This window comes from Pezoporus occidentalis, unplaced genomic scaffold (assembly GCF_034315485.1).
Source record: "Pezoporus occidentalis ecotype Australia unplaced genomic scaffold, CSIRO_AGI_Poc_V1 ctg8, whole genome shotgun sequence".
NCBI classification, from domain to species: Eukaryota; Metazoa; Chordata; class Aves; order Psittaciformes; family Psittacidae; genus Pezoporus; species Pezoporus occidentalis.
The window spans coordinates 12,416,227-12,434,007 of NW_026916158.1; the positions used below are offsets into that span (position 1 = coordinate 12,416,227).

The 17,781-nt window shown below is 37.5% G+C and overlaps 1 protein-coding gene across 2 annotated transcripts in view; it reads left to right on the forward strand.

Moving 5' to 3' along the window:
* TTC14 (tetratricopeptide repeat domain 14) overlaps positions 1 to 5,175 on the forward strand; it is a 38,873-nt gene extending 33,698 nt beyond the window's left edge. Inside the window, exons 13-15 of one of the 2 annotated variants that reach the window (XM_062602933.1) lie at positions 3,040 to 3,110; positions 4,951 to 5,019; positions 5,125 to 5,175. In XM_062602933.1, coding sequence (XP_062458917.1) covers positions 3,040 to 3,110; positions 4,951 to 5,019; positions 5,125 to 5,154 — 170 coding nt within the window. In that variant the 3' untranslated portion in view covers positions 5,155 to 5,175. The remainder of the gene's footprint in view (positions 1 to 3,039; positions 3,111 to 4,950; positions 5,020 to 5,124) is intronic. The other variant, XM_062602935.1, reaches the window with a different exon arrangement.
* The last annotated feature ends 12,606 nt before the right edge of the window (positions 5,176 to 17,781 follow it).

The window sequence follows — 17,781 nt, forward strand, 5'->3', positions numbered from 1 at the left end:
TCCTGAGCAGGACTGTTGTTAGCAGGGTTACCAGACATGTCTGAACACGATGGCCTTGCCGGCAGCCGCTTGTAAGCGTGGTGAGGTGGAAGGCATCAGACCCAGCGACTCGAGTGTCTCCGCGCCAGCTTGCGCCGCAGCTGTATCAAACCTGGGGTCAGAGCAGGCAGAGTAGTTCACCTGCTCTGATAACACTTAATAGCCGATTTCTAGGATCATATGTGGGACATGCCCTGTTTGTGAATAGGCCTCTGGCATTATGCCCTAACGACCAACAGGGAGGTTCCCTGAGCCAGAGATTGCATCCAGGTGACCATCAACATTTATGCTATAACCTTTGCAACCTTGGCTGTTACTTTTTTTGAACCTATTTGTACTTCTGGGTTGTAAATTATACTGTGCCTTTGAGTTCCATCACTGATAAGATGGAGAAAAGCATGCCGGCCTTGACAGGACGCATAATCTTACTTCAGGAACCCTCTGTGGGTAACTCTTTACCGCACTGTCTGGCTGAAGTGTCTGAAAAGACATTAAACGAATCAAGCAAAGCATGATTAAAAAGTGCTGAGCAAAACGGCAATACGCACTGACAAATGATTGGGGTGTGGTTTGGAGGTGCAAGGTGAGGTTTGTAACAAAACACAGGATTATGGAAAAGTTGAAACACTGACCGCAGCAGCAGGCATTGATCTTGCTAGATACCTGCATGTGTTATGGAATAAGATTTCCAGAGAAGAAAAGTGAAGAACTGTGGAAGACCTGATGAGGGTGCTCCAAAATAGCAACTTTCAGTATTGTGCAGATTATTGCTGGTCTTTGTTGGTCACTTCACTGATCATTCCCCTGAGAAAAGTCTGAAGCTATTCTTAACAGCATTGACAGAAAAAGAACAATCTGAGAACAATCTGTTTTCTTAAAAATAGAGGAATGGTAGCGGGTCAGAGCCTCCAGCCACCTGTGAAACAAATACAGAGGTCATGTGGAAGATATTTTTTGCCTCTGTTGTCTTACATGGCACCGTGGGCTATGGACAGTTCTAAGATGTGCTGAATAATATTTTTGAATAAGCAAGCTTGGCAAGAAAATGTAGTTTTCTCCAGAGGAATGTGGAATGATTTACCTATGCTACCAGCATGGACAAGACAAAGATGGTCAGCTGCAGGAGGATAAAAGATAGCTGGGATATATGGGCATTGAGAAGAAGGGAAATTTCTGTAGGCAGAAAAATCGGGCTTCTTAAGATAGATGTGTTCTTGATTCTAGTACATGTGGAGGAGACTTCTAGAAGATTGACGTGTAGACAGATGGCTTTTCAAAATAAATTCTTAGGACCTGCAGCTCTCAGCACTGTATCAGAGATGGGAATAAGCACAAAAGGGATCAGTGCAGAGGTGATGCATTGGTGTGATAACAAGACAGAAGCTTCAGCTGTTTGGAAGGTGTCAGGTGAAAGGATTGCCTGCTAAGTACTGTGCTTTTTGACCTGCTGGAGGATAGCGTACCAAGAGCTAGGTATTGCAGAGTGCAGTTAGGTGATCTGGCTGAATGAAAAGGTTGAATTCCAAAGACACTACAAGCTACTAGAAAGACAGCAGAGATTACAATGGCACATTGCTGTGTACATATTAGGGCCCTCTTGTTTTCCTACCCAAAATAAGGACCTCTATTTACTCACTGAAAAATAAATGCAACTCAATTTGCAGGGATTTTAAATTAATGTCTGTAATACAATGTGGCATTGCAGTGATGAGCACCTGATAATCTTGTATTATCCACACAGAGCTTGTTTGTTAAATAACGAGACCACGTAGTGCCTGAGAAGAAGACAGCAAATTATTGGATAGCTCTTTGTTACTGGGTGAGCAGTCAGACCTATTCACTAAGAAAGACAGGCATCCAGTGGAAAAAATGGTAATTTATAGTCATGTATCATGACACATACATACAAGAAACCAAATTAAATCAATCTTGATTAAGCTATTTAAAACACATACCAAACTTTTGAATTTTTGTGGTTGTTAGGTGCCTCTGTTCATGGTTTTGTGAATGTTGTGTTTATACATGGCGCCCCAAAAAGTATAGTGTTATATAAGTAAAAAGTATTACTTTATAATTTTCATGGAAATTCTACACCTCTTGATTTCTCTTGCCTGAGCCTTACTAAACAAATCTCCATGTTATGCTTTTGTTGGTATAGCTTTTCGCTTCTGCCTGTGGTAATGTATTCTGTAAATGCCTAAATGTTTGACAGACAGGCTAATCCAGCAGATGGTGCTGCATGCCTGTGTATTTCAGGGTGGTTTTGCTGGGGGTTTTGTTTTGGGTTTGTTGGGTTTTGTTCTGTTTTTTTTTGTTTGTTTGTTTTGGTTTTTTTTTAAACAACACCAGTTATTCACACTTGGTTAAAAGGGAATATATAATTCCCATTCTTAAATATATGTGTATGTATATATACACACAAAGATGTAGGGTTTTTTGTTGTTTTTTCGGTTTTTTTTTGTTTTTTTCTAAATTATATATGTTAGTTTTAAAGCTGTTAAAGAAACAAAAGTAATGGTAACATGACAAACTATTTTCCTCTGTTAATGTTCCTTTTGGGTTGAATTTTCAATTATGTAGACCACTGCACCCATTCGTTCAAATTACATAAATATAAAACTGCAGTTTCTGGCCAAAAGACTTATAGCTCCTCTTGTGCAAAAGAATAAATCTTTTTTTGTTTGTTTGTTTATGCCCAAGCTCCTTAAATGGTTATCTGTGTGAAAATAAACATTCTAATTATGGTTGGCTTTCTAACAAGTGATACTTCTGTTATCCAAAATACAGTAAAACATTTTTCCCTGTCTGTACATCTAAGCCGTCTTCCAAAAAAAGGCTCATTTAAAGGGTTATTTGATTATTTGTAGCTAGCCCAGTATAGGCAGTTAGTGTCATTTAATCACTGTTTATAATAAGTTTCCCATATGAACCTTCTCCTCTGTAAGTCACAGGGTGTTTGATAATGGGATGTAATGGGACACATTGTATCTTTTCTTTCAGATGCGTGCACTAAGACTGCTAACACAATGGAAGAAGTGAAAATGGGAAGAGAGATTGAGGGGACCGCACAGGTGAGTATGAGATCAGAACATTCAGGAAATCTGAAGGATAGAGAATCTGGCATGACAGTGACTGAAGTATTGACTAAAAATCTAATGCCTTTGTTGAAACCTGGATCTCCTGACTTGGATAGTAGAAACATGGTTGCATAAAAAGGGAAATTGCTCATAATATGATGTGTTGTCAGTTATACAAAGACTATGGATAACCAGTGAATGATATAAAGTGACACCAATTTTAAAACATTGGTCTTAGGGAAAAAGAAGACAAATACGAGCCAAAATCAAATACCTCTGAAGTTTGAGGAAGTTTAGATTTGTCACCAATAGGTTTCTCTTTGGCCCATCCTATACTTTTTGCATAGTTGTGCTGGTAAAGGCTGTGATTTTTGATGGCACAGTGCTGTGGGCATGGGCTTTTGTGCCATGGATATGTGTACAGAGGAGAAAAAACATCCTTTATCTGCAAGATTAATTTGGAAAATTACTGTAAGGCATGCCAGCATAAGGCAATTGGTTTTACTTGTACAATGTGAGTTTTCACTGAGAATCTGCTAGGGTAGCTGTAACAACAAATCCCTTTAAGTATAGACAAAAGCTTATTTTATGTCAGCAGCGAAGGTTCTATACAGCCACCTTGAGCATCAGCCAACAGAGGGCACTGCAGCCAGCAGTCTGAATGGTGCCCAGTGGGTTAGGATGTACGTTTTCAAAACACTGTTCAGAAAATGTTCATGTAAAACCATTACTAGGTTTTATTTAATAACCTCCTAACCCCCTCTCTCTCTCCTCCTCCTCCCCTGTGTTCCTCTAATGCCTTTTACAGCTCTTGCTGCACAGCATGAAGCCTTAGAGCTGTATTCATCAATGACTCACACCCTTGCTTAGGGGCCAATTTTCATGGAAGCTATACAGGAAAATTTTGAAATGCACCTATCTCATGCAGGGCACAAGATGATTTCTCTATTCATTACTATTCCAAAAGGACTTGTTGTCCTTTGGAAGCATTCAGATATTACTTACATTTGTGTGTGCATGCACACATGTGCAGAGCTAACTTGCCTTTAGATTTGAGTGTTCTAAAAATAAAAATGTATTGTTATTATCATTGACACTAGTCAGCTGAAAGGTTACCAAGGACCTGCTTACACTGAGTGGAAGCAAGCAAATGCAAAAGAAAAAGCAGCACTGTGCTTTAGATGAGCAAATCCTACAGACTCAAGCACAAAACTTGTTAAAAATCACCTTTTCGTTTGATGCTATGATCAGCAGCCTTCTGAGGAATTTCACAGTAAAGCCAAGGACTTACTCTGAGAAACAAAACTGCACTTTTGCCTCCAGAAGTTATTTGTGTAGGTCAAGGTTATAGTACATTTCTAAAACACTAGAAGAAAACATGTTCCTTTCCCGTAAGACATCATGTCTTAACTCAAGCTTTTAACTTTGTGGGGGAGAGGGAGATAAAATCATAGAGATTATTATCCAAAATGACCTTTCTGTTTAAAATCCATCTGACAGGACAGGAGTCTTTACTGCAAAATTGCCAGTCATAGAATAATTATGTTCTGAGGGGCTGCTAATTGTAACCAAAATTACTTTAAACAGTTTTGGGGAAGAGACTGAGACTTACGGCTAAGTATAAAGCATTTTATTTATGCATATACAAACTATCTTTCATTACTACAGGATTTGCAGCATTTTACTGTAAACTTTAAAAACTGTGTCATGTAACTGTGAGTCAGAACTGGTGGGAAAACAAGGTAAAATAATTTTGGTTTTCATAATTTTTCTAACAGCCATTTCAAATCATAATTTTAAAAATAGGAATTTTCTTCTCCTTGTTTCTTTAAAGAATGGAAAAATTTCTTCCTGCAGATCAGGCCTACCCAATGACATTAATTTTTATCATCAGTCTGCTCAGGTTTGTTCCTCAAGAATGTGTTAAAGATCAGATCTGTTTTTCTGCTATTTGTGGATATTGTTTTGCCTAAGTGAGTTTTTGCTAACATAACATTTTGCTTGGCAGATCAGGTTTTTGCATGTTAAGATGGCCTAATGAGAGAGCATTGTCTTACAAGGGTACATAGAATTTCCCAGCTCCACATGTATCTTACACATAACAGGAAAATTCATGACACTATCAGGTCCAAAAACTAGGCAGTGAGTCTCATAAAGGAAGTAGCATGATCCCTGTTTTAAAGATGACAAAACAGAGGCATAAAGAGGTTAAACGACTTGCCTCACATTGCTCAGAGTGCAAAGTAGATTAGATTGTTTTTACTCGCATTTTATTTTCAGACACAACTGTAATATCTGTATGAAAGTAATTGTTATTTTGTTTACATAGGGTAGCCTGTATCTAGTTCTTCCTTTCCAAAGTCCATTTGTGCTGCAGAGAATATATAGGGATTGTGAATGTACTCAAGTAGCCTTCCACAGTTGAACTAATTGCCATGCCAAGCGAGGGACCACAGTAAATGGGTGAATAATTTGATCCATGGTGGATTTGTACTCTATCGACACAGCCTGAAATCTTCTAAAGCTTTGGGATTTGACTGTGAGCTGTTCATTGTTGTTTGAGCCTGTTCTCTTCTATTACCGTATTTTCTTTAGATACCATTTCTGTGTACCTTATCTTTTTATAAAAAGCCACATCTTTACCATACTTCCAGGAGTAGTCAGTATAAGCATACAAAATTTACTGCTGTAGACCAAAATATGACAGATAAAGGTAGCACATTACAAAGTTCTTGCCCTCAATCATGCAAAAGGCTCTCTATGCCTCTGTGAGAAGTGGTGTATATGTGGCTACACTGTTAATGGGAGAAGGGTTAACAGCAAACCAAGACATTTTCTGGAGCAAAAGGAGATGGAATTTTCTTTAAGCAATCACCTTTTATGTAATAAACAATGTCAGTGGTCAATAGAGGGAGTTTTCCTTCCCTAATCCCCTTCCATTTAACTTAAAATAGAAATACTGTTAGTTTGACTAGCAGGTTGGTGTGTTATGAAGCCTGGCCATACATGGTTGCATGTTAAATTTAACTGTCAGCTGAGGTGTCACTACACTAGCTTTTGTTTATCCTTTCCTTGAATAAAATACAGTAAACAAAATACATGCTAGCGCTTCAGCGGTGTTAGGTGTTTTTGCAGACATGTCTGTTGATATACTGCAGTCTCTTTGGAATACATAGTCCATTGCTTTTTATTACAGATTCTATGAGCATCATGAAATTGTGAGTAGCTTCTCCTGTATTTTAGCTTCTATTGACTCTGAAAATCCAACTCTAATTACTAATGAATACTTTCCAAAATAATTTTATTTTGATAAAGGACACATCCTTGCTCCATCCCTGGTGGTGTTCAAGGCCAGGTTGGACAGATCTTTGGGTGGCATGATTTAGTGGGAGGTGTCCCTGCCCATGGCAGGGGGGTTGGAACTTGATGATCTTAAGGTCCTTTCCAACCCTAACTATTCTATGATTCTATGATTCTGCATCACCTGTTATCATTAGATATCTACTGCCGATACAGACAGCTTGAGCTTTCACTAGTCTTTAAAGGAGGAGAAGGTTTGATAAGACAGAAATGCCAAAAGCCAATGTACTTTCTTAAGGTAATGAGGAAATTAAAGATTACAAGAGCATATCTGTCTTTCTACGTACAAGCTTTGACTTTCAATGAATATTATTTTCCTAATGAATGTGGTGAGAATTTTGGTACAGAGCTGAATACTTCACAGCTGGATAGTCCCCAGGTTGGTTAAAGGATACAGAAAAGACGAAAGCTTCAAGGCAGCATGCTTGTGGTTTTCTCTGTGTTACATATAAACAATATCTCTATTTTTCTTTCTAGTGGAGTGCAGTGACAGTGATCCCTTTACTGACCATCAGTTTTCTCTTTTTTCCTTCATAAATACACTCAAAGAGTGGCACTCAAAAAAGAAACAAAAATTTGAGATAAAGAAATTTAGTCTTTACTTACTATTATGAGATGCTATATGAAAGGTTAGTAGAAATGAGAAAATGATCCTTTTTAATTTTTAATATTGTTTTTATAATTTTATTGTTATTTATCACTTTCTTTATAAAGCTTATAATGGTAAAGCAAGGGCAATGCCATGAAAGGCGAGTGGCCTTACAATTATAGGAAGCTGATCAAAGAGAAGAACCTTAGCCTGACCTTAGCCATTGCCATTCCCAGTGTTTTGCTGGTCTCAAGTAACTGCAATTTCTTCCGTATCCCACTTTTGCTATGAATCCTCAGTGCTTGAATTCTTCTGCTTCTGGCTTACAAAATCCTGTGTCTGTAATAAGAGTCTTCATTTTCTTTCCCATTTTGGCAGTACTGAGGGAATCATAACAGTTTTTAATTGTTTATTTCTTAGCAGTTCTTTTCTGTGGAAGGAAATTGGCCTTCCTCCTACCAGCATATATGGAGCCAGAGAATGCCACAGAGTTGTCAAGGCAACAGCTTTTGCTTGGGGAGCCACAGAAGGGAAAGTGACAGGAATGTCCTCTAGAGAACCAAGGTCTTTTGTTGTATGTCATATAAACATGTGCATGGTCCCTTTACTGCAAACAGTATCTATTTATGGGTTAGTGAAGCTGGAAGCTGCAACATAATGAGATGGAGCTTATGTTTCTGACAAAAACATTCTAATGTGTAAGCAGGTATGTAATTGCAGGCCCAAACTGGGCTTCTCTTCAATGTATTTGTTCTGTTGAACAAGGTCATTACATGGCCATGTTATAAAATAATGGCATAAATCAAAGGGTTTTAGACTTTTGGAAGGGAGAAGGAGCTTGGTTTTCTTTACTGCCTAGCACTTTGGGCAAGCAAAACTTGTTTGATATTATGATCCTGTAATTTTCTTTTAAAAGATTAAACTTGTAAATACTGTAAAGTTACACTAGTAGTTGCAGTAAGCTGTTTAAGATTTATGTGCAGCAGTATTATTTATATTTATAGTCTGTGGCTTTGATACCTTGCACTTCCCGTTATTTTTCTGTTACTTTATTTATTTTCTTGGCATTGGTTAAAAAACAAAGCAAACCAAGCAACCAACCAAAAACCAAAAAAAAAACCCTCACCACACTGTTTGATTCTTTTATTTGCAAAGGAACTTCCAAACTTACAAACTGCGATACACGTAGATTTTGGAGCTATTTTAACACTTATTCCTATTTCATGTAGTGATTTATGTCACTGAGAAGTGAGTAAAGTGCACCTACAGATACAAAACATTACCTATGAATCAGGCCCTTTGAAGTGCATTTCATTGCAGTATCAGTCACTGCAGAATACGGTTCTGAGCCGAAGAGTACAGATGAAACTATATACAATCCTTTTAAAAGGCAGAATATTTGAATTTAGGTTGCAACATAGTTGCATGAAATGATCTCTCCTGACATGTCAGCTGAAACATCAGAAATCCTTTTTCTAATCCCTTCCATGTAATACGGTATGGGGACATAGATACGTATCAGCCATAAAGAGAAACAGCACAGCCTCTCAGACTCCACAGGCTGCCTACTATTCAGTTCCCCTACTACAGCCTCTCCATCCACTGGTTGAGTCTCTCCTTGCCCTTCCAACACCTAATGCACTCCTGACACAATGGAGGGAGGGCAGGAGCAGTGTGGTGAAAAATTAGACACTGCAGACAAAAACTTGACACACTGTCTTTCTCCTGGTGTCACAATATGAACTGGCCAAGTGAAAAATAATGGCCATTATACTGTCTGAGTGAGTGATTTAAGTGACTTACAGCCACATGCAGAGAAAGTTCTTTGGACTATTTCCATGGGGGTTTTTAATTTAATTTGCGTGATAAGATGTACAAGGTAGGTTTTTACAGTTTAGGCTTCTTCACTTTTCTCTGACCCCTGTGTAAAATAAGGATAATTTCACTGAAGTCATTGGTGTAACTTCATTATCAAATAGATATTGTGAGAGCAATTTCCACAGTCCTTAGGCAACGTTCCAGTTGTTGCTTCTCTATGCTCATGATAAGCTCCTATTTACATGTTCCCTAAGACTGAGGTTTATAGGCATACTGGGCTTTCATCCAGCTCTGTACTTCCGACCTGCACAGGAAAGATGGCTCTTTATGAATGCTGTGACAGCATTCATGTTGTAAAGGTCGTAACTTGAGTCAACATCCAGGAGTCTTATGCACCCAAGCAGCTTCCGTACTGGTAACAATCTAGAAAATATAGGTATTTGAGTAAGTACAATGTTGCATTTGCAACTTTCCAAACACTGCCTCAGGTTCGCTGGATGTTTTCTTTGACATTCCAGGCTAGTATGTATATCCCAGGATGTTGGCCAGGCCTCTTTTTCTGACCTTGGTCGGAAATCCTGTCTTTGACTTGAGATACTTTTCCCTCTGAAAGTTTCACTAAAATTGGTAAACTCGTGTGAAAAGTTTTAATTCTTAGAAACAGTTTTCTTGAAGAATTCCGAGCAAGTTCTTTGCAAGACCTGTGGCAGAAGTAGCTGTTCTCTTCCTCCATGTCCAGTTACTCCTGCTATTTCAAAAGCATAGCCATGGACTTGAGAAGAGCAACTGTATGAGCAGAAGCAGCTAGAGTCTAAATGTAAGAGGAAAGGGACTGAGAACTGTGTAATACTGTAATTGTTACATCACATGGCATTTTGAGCCACAAAACGTGGCTATTGTGTGCTACAGCTTCTGTAACCTGGCCTGATCAATAAATTCTTTAATTGGGGCCATAGTTTTATACATGTGCCAAAGCCAAGAGAAAATTGCTTGTACCTATTCAACCAGTTGCTGTTAGTGTGTACAGCTCTTAAAAAGCACATGCAGAGCAGCCAGGGAGCATGATGTGCTTTCTGAGCTTTTTACCTCCCATTCATGGCATATGAAGTGCCAACAGACAATGTGTGCAGGTCATGTTTGGAGTGTCTTCCAGCATACTAAGGCACTGCATACACTTTATCATCGGGCTTTCTCTGGGTATGCCTGAAGCCATGCTTATATGAATAGTACATCTGGTCTTGAGAGCACATTGAAGTGACTTGAGAGGGAACAGAAGGTGGGGGGTTTTTTTGTTTTTTTTTTTTTTTTTGTTTTTTTTTTTTGACTAATGTAATTAAGATACTGTAAATAATGGCAAGCCCAAAAAATACAGATTGTTACAATGTGACACACCCGAAACTGCTTTCTGCCCTTTAGAGCGGAAATGTATTTAGTAATCTTTTCCCATTTATTATTTCTGATGGAAGCAAAATCTTACCACAGAATTAGCCACTATTCCATGTACCTGAAGACATGTTCATTCTTCCAGCAGCACCCTCCATCTTTTTCCCTTTCTTTTTGTTTTTTGGAATTTGTGGTTGGACAGAGCAAGACGTTTTCTCAAACTTTATTTTAAAAAGTCTTATCTCTTCTTGGTCTTTATTAAAAAAAAGAAGAAATAGACATATTCTATTTTGTCTGCTGTTATGGAAGTGAAATAAAACAAAAAGCCTACTGTATTGAATCTAAAACTATGAAAGTTAGGAACTTGAAATCCAGTGAAGGACTTGTGATTCCATATTTAGTATGCATTAGAAACATAAATTCAGTTTATAGTAAAATAATAATTTTATGATTTACTACTTGCATAAAATCAAGTAATAATATGTGCTTTTCTTTTTCCTTTTTCACCCTTGTCCCTGTGTGCTAAAATCATATATTTTTTGCAGTGTAGCACTGTTGATGAAGCCTGAAGTACATGACAATATGACTAAAGTTCATTACCAAGAAAATAGTATAGTGAACTTTGCAGCAAATCGTCGCAAGTAATCTTGTTTTTCTCTCTAGCCTTATTTTAATTGTGATTTGCACTCTTATGGAGCAGGGACCTTGTGCTGGTTTTGATGTTACATATAAATGGTTTTGCTTTGTAAAATTTCTATTATGCCTGTTTACATTTAGTAGCAGTGTTATTGATTCAAGCTGTACTGATTTGAAAGTAAAAGTCTTTAACACTAAGCCCCCTCAAAGTTTCTCATAAATTTGTGGCACTTTGCCAGCTTTGCTCACAAAACAGCATAGAGCTCCTGGAAGGAAATGCTCCAGCTGCAGGAATAAGTAGAGCCAAAAAGTAACGTCCAAATAGAAATTACCCAGTTCACGATTTTGCTTTGATTACCAGATGTTTGTCGTGTGACTTCAGCATTGGAGAAGATGAGAGAGGAGAAAGTGGATGGTGTGATGCTTAGCTTAAATCGAACACAAGAGCTCATAGCTCAGCAATAGATATACACAGACGGTTATGGCTTTGTCAGTTTTGTTTGACAGATTCCTTGTTTACTGTGACATGGATTTCAGCAGACTATGTCCCCATGCAGTTTTGGTTTGGTCTTTTAATTCTTTAAACTCTGAGAGAGTATGGAAGCAGAGCAAGACATACTCCAGATTAATAGTACAGATTACTCTTTTTTGCTTGGTAGTTTTTCTCTATCAAGAGGCTGTTTTTTGTATACTGGTTTATATTGACGTTAGTAAATCATAAAGAGTACTATCCTGGGCTCCTAAGGGTTGCAGAATTAGATTCATATATTTTTCCTGATTTTAGTGTTGGCATTCATTTGATTTAACTTCCTCCAATACAGTGTACTTAAAGGAGCTTTTTTTCCGCTTCTCTTACTTATGAATTAGTTGAGCCATTTCAAAATGCATAGAATTGAAAGGACACTTTTGAGTTTTCAAGTTGTAACCCTTTATCATCTCTGTCAACCATCTCATATAATGCAAAGCTCCATCTAAAATCTCCTTATGATTTTTGCTCTTATTAACCTCACAGGATGGCTGTGCAAACTTTTGGTGCTCTAGGGATTAAAAAGTCTCTGAAATGTCTATCCTAAATTTATTCAGGATCTGTTTATAGCTACTTATTCTCATTATAGAAAAATTATGTGATGCATGCCATAGAATTTCTAAGTCAATTTGGATGAATGACTTTATCCCTATGTTTGACTTGTCCTGAAGCAGGAGTCCTTCTCCTTCATCCTTCCCAACCTGGCCACACATCTGTGTCACTTGTTGCCATGGGTATTTGTCAGTTCCTTTACTGATCTATGTTAGTACCTTAGCCTTGCAAAAGAATGCTCAGTTGTGAAGGGACAGTTTTTTTCTGGAATAGTGGACTAGAGCAGCTCAGCAAGTAGCCTAGGAAGCCCATAGAGTGGGGAGGACACAGGCAGGGCCTGGCAGTCACATTTCTGGTTTAGGTTGCTTTGGAACTATAGCCTCAATTCTAGACTGATAAAGCTATGATAATTCTTTAATTTCCAACATCTTGTCCACATTATCTGTTTAGTTTTTAAGGTCTCCAGATCAAAGACTCTGTCTTTTACTGAGTGGATCCCCACATTTAGGTATCAAGACAGTACTGATGAAAGATCACAATAGAAGCAGCATGCGTTTTTTGATTGCCTCCTTTCTAGTGCACTTTTTGAGATGTTGTGCAAATGTATCCAGCTTTACTGAAAACAGATTATAATATCTTTGATTTGCTTTCATCTTATTATTTATATTATTATACATGACAATGTGAATTTTTAATTAGTAGTATGACAGCATAGGTTTCTTTAACCATATAAATACCCACTTTTCTGTATAACATGAAGGTGTTTACTTGTGAACTCACTTGACCTACTTAGCAGTCCTACCAGCAAATAGTATTGAACCTTTTTTTTTCTATTAACCTGTAAGTGTGTGATAGGTTTTTAATGTAAGAGAAAATAATGACACCTATTAGTTTGGAATCTGGACTTCTTGTGTGTATTTTATAATACCTGCTTTTATGTGAAACGAAGTATTCTTAACATTTTTCACAATTTCTGAATGTACTGTCTCCACCCTTTACTATAGTATTTTGCATATGTCTGGTATTTCTGGGTCTGTTTCTCACAGCAGTGTTGAGAAAATTTCATGCTTTCACATTTTCAGCTGTAATACTATTTACTTTGAAGAGAACTGAATATCCCCTAGTATTCTGCCAGGTCCCTCTCTAGACTTCCACACAGAGTTAGTTTTATTTGATCCCTTTATATGAAAGATTAAATTTACTTGGGTTGTATGGTGAGATACCGGTGCTTATTTTCAGGGAGTGTTCTGTGTTCCAAATTATTTGCACCCAAATCTAAAATGCCAGTAGCCTTTGTTTCAGTAACAGAACATCTGATTTGCTCGCATATTTCCAGGGAATGCCCACTTCCCCATACTTCCATATGTTCTCCATCTTCCATTATGGGGCCAACCTTTTAGTTCTTTCTTAGAAAAAAATAGAAGTAATTAAAAATACTAATATTTCAAAGATAAATGAATAAACATACATTGAGTTGATTGATGGGAAAGAATTTACTGAGGAGTCATGGATGTTCACTGGGTTTATGGTGTATGAGTTTGAACTTAACACATTTGTGTTAACATAAGTGTGTTAACTTAACACACATGTGTACTTAATACATTTCTCCCAAAACTTTATGCATTCCAGTATTTCTTGACTTTCTGAAACATTCATTTATCTTATCATGTAAATGCTATAGGTGTTTCAGAGCCTGATCACATTTTCTGTGTTCTTATAGGAAACAAATATCCACTTTCTCCTATAATGAATTTTATATTGAAAGAGGTTTCCCCTGTGACAGGAGTTTTGCCTGAAGAGAGGAAGCTGGCTACATGTTTTAGAGACTTAAAATCAGGAATTAATATGCAGTAAAGCTATGACAGTGGGTTTAATTCTACTCACATTAATTTTCACTGTTATTATTAATTAAACCCTGAAAATCAGGGATTTAATGGAAACTCTGACAGACCTTTAATTATAGCATTCCAGCAGCCTTATAGTACAGGATGTCCTTTACTAGTGCACAGGACATTCTGAACTTGAAAGGGCATAGAAGTCATAGGTTTTGGTGTTTCATATGTTCAGAACCTATTTTAATTCATGGCAGGCTTTCACTTAGTGCTGTCTGCTGCATCCAGGTAAGTTACATAAAGTGAATACTTAAATTGTTGTGTTCAAGAGCAATTTGGAGGCAGAGGTTTTAAATTCTTTTTAATGCAATTGCTCATTAATGTTCAAAATTACCTGTCATTTGTTTAGGGAAATGTATTTTAGTCTATGGATTTCTCACAGTCTGTTTATGTAGCATATTGTGTTATGTTCACAGATACATCTATAACTTGTATTATTTCAATTGCAGACTTTTGACAGGAAGAATGACCTTTTATTTTCTACATTTGTCTAACATCTTTCATAATGGGGTCCTGTCCAGAATGCCTATGTGCACCCATAAGTCATAAATTACAATACTTCATCACAGGTAATTTGTATCACTGTGTCTAAAGCCTTTGTGTTATGTGTGTACCATTAAGACCTGAAGATGAACTGTTTAGGCCTTGATTGTGTAGGGTAAGATACTTGAAAACATATGGTGAGATTTACAGATACTGAATTGCCAGGAGGGATAGGAAACTGCAAGGAATAATCAGATATTGTGGATAGCAGTGTTCTGTATTTTCAGTACATTGCATTTCAATTTATTCAAGCATACAAACATGCAATTTTGTGTGTGAAACTCTGTGTTACATCCTACCTACTACTTTTTCCAATTTAATCACAAATTTTGCAACTTATATTTTCCATTGAAGAATATTCCTGGATTCACATGAATTTATGATAATTTAAATTTTTACTGAGGGTGGAGGGAAATGGACTCAGAGTTTTAACTTCGGAGACTACAAAGGAAGTACGGTCTAAAAGTCACAAAACCAGGGAAAAATTTAACAGTAGTTGTAGCTATGAATGATACATATAGCTAAAACAATGACTGATTTTAGAGAAGCTGAGTAATGAGTTTTTAAATGTTTTTAATATTCCTAAAAACTGTCTAATCTGTGTTTAATCAGTTAGCCACCTATCCTCTTTATTAGGTAACAGAACTGAAAGAAATGAGAGAAAATGTTTATGTTCTAAAACTAATAGGGAAAGGAAATGAGGATATTCCATATTAGGACTTCAGTCAGTTTAAAAAATACTTTGCCAGGAATTGAGTGAAAACCATGTGCAATGGTTTGCATTTTCATTGCAATTACTATCCAAGTAAATTTTTTTTAAGATTGATAACAAAACTTGCACAAAGTATGTCTGACTTATCGCAGTTATATAGAGCTACATATTTGGTAATGTGAATTACTGAATAGGACCAGTCTCTGCATTAGCAATGACTACTGAGCATAAGGAAGCACTAAAGACTTCTGAATTACTTTACGGATGATAAACACATGAGTCCAGTGACCAGAAGTTGTTCTTAGTTGCACTTTTGCAACTGAGTTGGCTTTTCTCACATGATTACCCTGAATGAGGCAAAAGTTACTGATATGAGTAAAACTGAAATGGTTAAATTTCTTTTTTCTCTGCCAACAAAGGTAGACCCATTCTCATTCTCCACAGACAGTATTTCTGATGTCCATGCATAGAAGTGGCTTAAAACTCTTTTAGATCTTGAGTGCTGGCCTGGGTGATTACATAACCAGAGAGCAAGCTGGCCAAGTCCAGAAAACTACCAAAGCCACGTCACTACTCTGTGCCACTTGCCACAGACAGAACCCAATGGAGTCATGGAATCAACCAGGTTGGAAAAGACCTTCAAGATCAAGTCCAACAGTTCCCTAGCACTGCCAAAGCCACCACTAAACCTTGTCACTAAGGGCCTCATCTGCATGATTTGGGAACACTTCCAGGGATGGTGACTCCACCACTTCCCTGAGCAACCTGTTCCAATGCCTGATCACCCTTTGGGGGAAGGAAATGTTCCTAACATGGAGTCTAAACCTCCCATGGCGCTGCTTGAGGCCATTTCCTCTTGTCCTACCCCTTGTTCCTTAGGAGAGACCAGCAACCTCTTGCTGAGCACCTCCTACTCAGTGTCATGAAATTAAGACACAGAAACCAAATTTACATAAACTATTCAACCAATTCTCTTTTTCTTCACTGAAATATATAAAGAACTCAGACTTCTAGCTTTGGTTCCAGCAGATTTTCAGAGATCTGCAGTTTCTTTGCAATGTCTAGTTTTAGACCTAGTGATAATAATTTTTCATTCTCCTATCTATGCAGAGCTTTCTTTCATGGATGGACATTTGAAATACCTCATTAAGAAACCATTTGTTCTTCAGTGGAATTTAAATTTGATGAGGAGAGCTAGGGAAACTGGTTTCATATCATACCGAGGTCAGTCTAATAGCTGCTTGCTCCCCCTTCTCATTGATGGCTGTATGCTCTCTCTGCTTCTGTTACCCCACTCTGGCATTTATTCAGCCTCCTGATAAACCATTTAAGGAACCTCAACTACCAGAAAATTAACCTTACAAAAAAAGTGGATGGTTTTTTTCTAGTTTACTTCTGTGAACTGCCTCACTGTGGGAGCTGGTGCAATGGCAGTAGAGTAAGAGCAGGATGGCCCCCTTTGGTGGCAGGTAGCTGTTAGATTTGCAGCACACATATGAAATAACAGCCTGAAAGCTGGCCAGCACTGTATGTCTCTAGTCCCCTCTGAGAATGCAAGGCAGATAACAAATAAATATGCATTTTATGTAAATTTAGTGAAAAACTCCTCTGAAATAATTGCTTTAAGTTGTTAGGAAAGCTGCTTTAGTATGAGAACTGGAGAGACTTCTTAGTGCCAGCACTGATTGGCTGGGTTTAGCAAAGCACTGAGGATGTCAGCTATGGACAAAATTGTTGTTAGCATTAGAAAATTGCCTGCTGCGTGTACTGGCTTAATGCTCCATTATATGGTATGGATGCAAATTTAATGGGCTTGAAAATAGAGAGATTGAGCCTGAAACCTGTAGGGCATGTCCTTGGCCCAAGCTAACCCACACCACTTCTAATCAGGAGTCAGTCTACTGAAATGGAAGGCATTAAACAGTAGCTGATTAGAATTGGGACTCAGTTACTTAAAAGGGAGCTTTACTGGGCAGGTGACCACAATGGCTTTTTGATTTGTTTTGTTTTTTCTTTATATTTGTAATTTTTTTCAAGGAGCAAAGTGGCTATCAGTTTAAATGCACATGAAATACAAACCCAAAGTGTTAAAATTACATTTAGAAATAGCATAACTATGCAAGCAATAGTAAAAGAATGCAATTTGAGAAGGTGTCCTTCCTCACAGTAATGGGATTGCCACTGTTGCTCAGCACATCACAAGAAAGTTTTATCTTAAAAGAGCAAAATAATATCATTAACAGAAAATTAAACTTAAAGTCACCATGAACTATGGACTTAAAAGACCCTCAAGAAATGAAAACCAATTGTCTGTTGGAAAACCAGTAGGTCAAGTAGTCATTGACCAACCAAAAGCTGCACCAATTGCTGAAATGCACAGTACTTTCAAATCCAATTAACTGTTTCAAGCTGACAGTCCTCATTTTCTCTTTCATCAGGAAGGGAAATTCGCAATCATATATTCCAATGAAAGTTAAGTTGTTTTGATCTGATAATTGTCAGATGTATTTATCTTAATTTGTAAGTTTCTAATGCTAAAGCTCCAAGCTGTTCAGATATAACAGAAGTACTGGGGAATGAGGTACAAAATGCTGGAATTCAAATTAACCAATAAATATATTTTAATATATATCAGCAGGACTCTAGAGGATTCC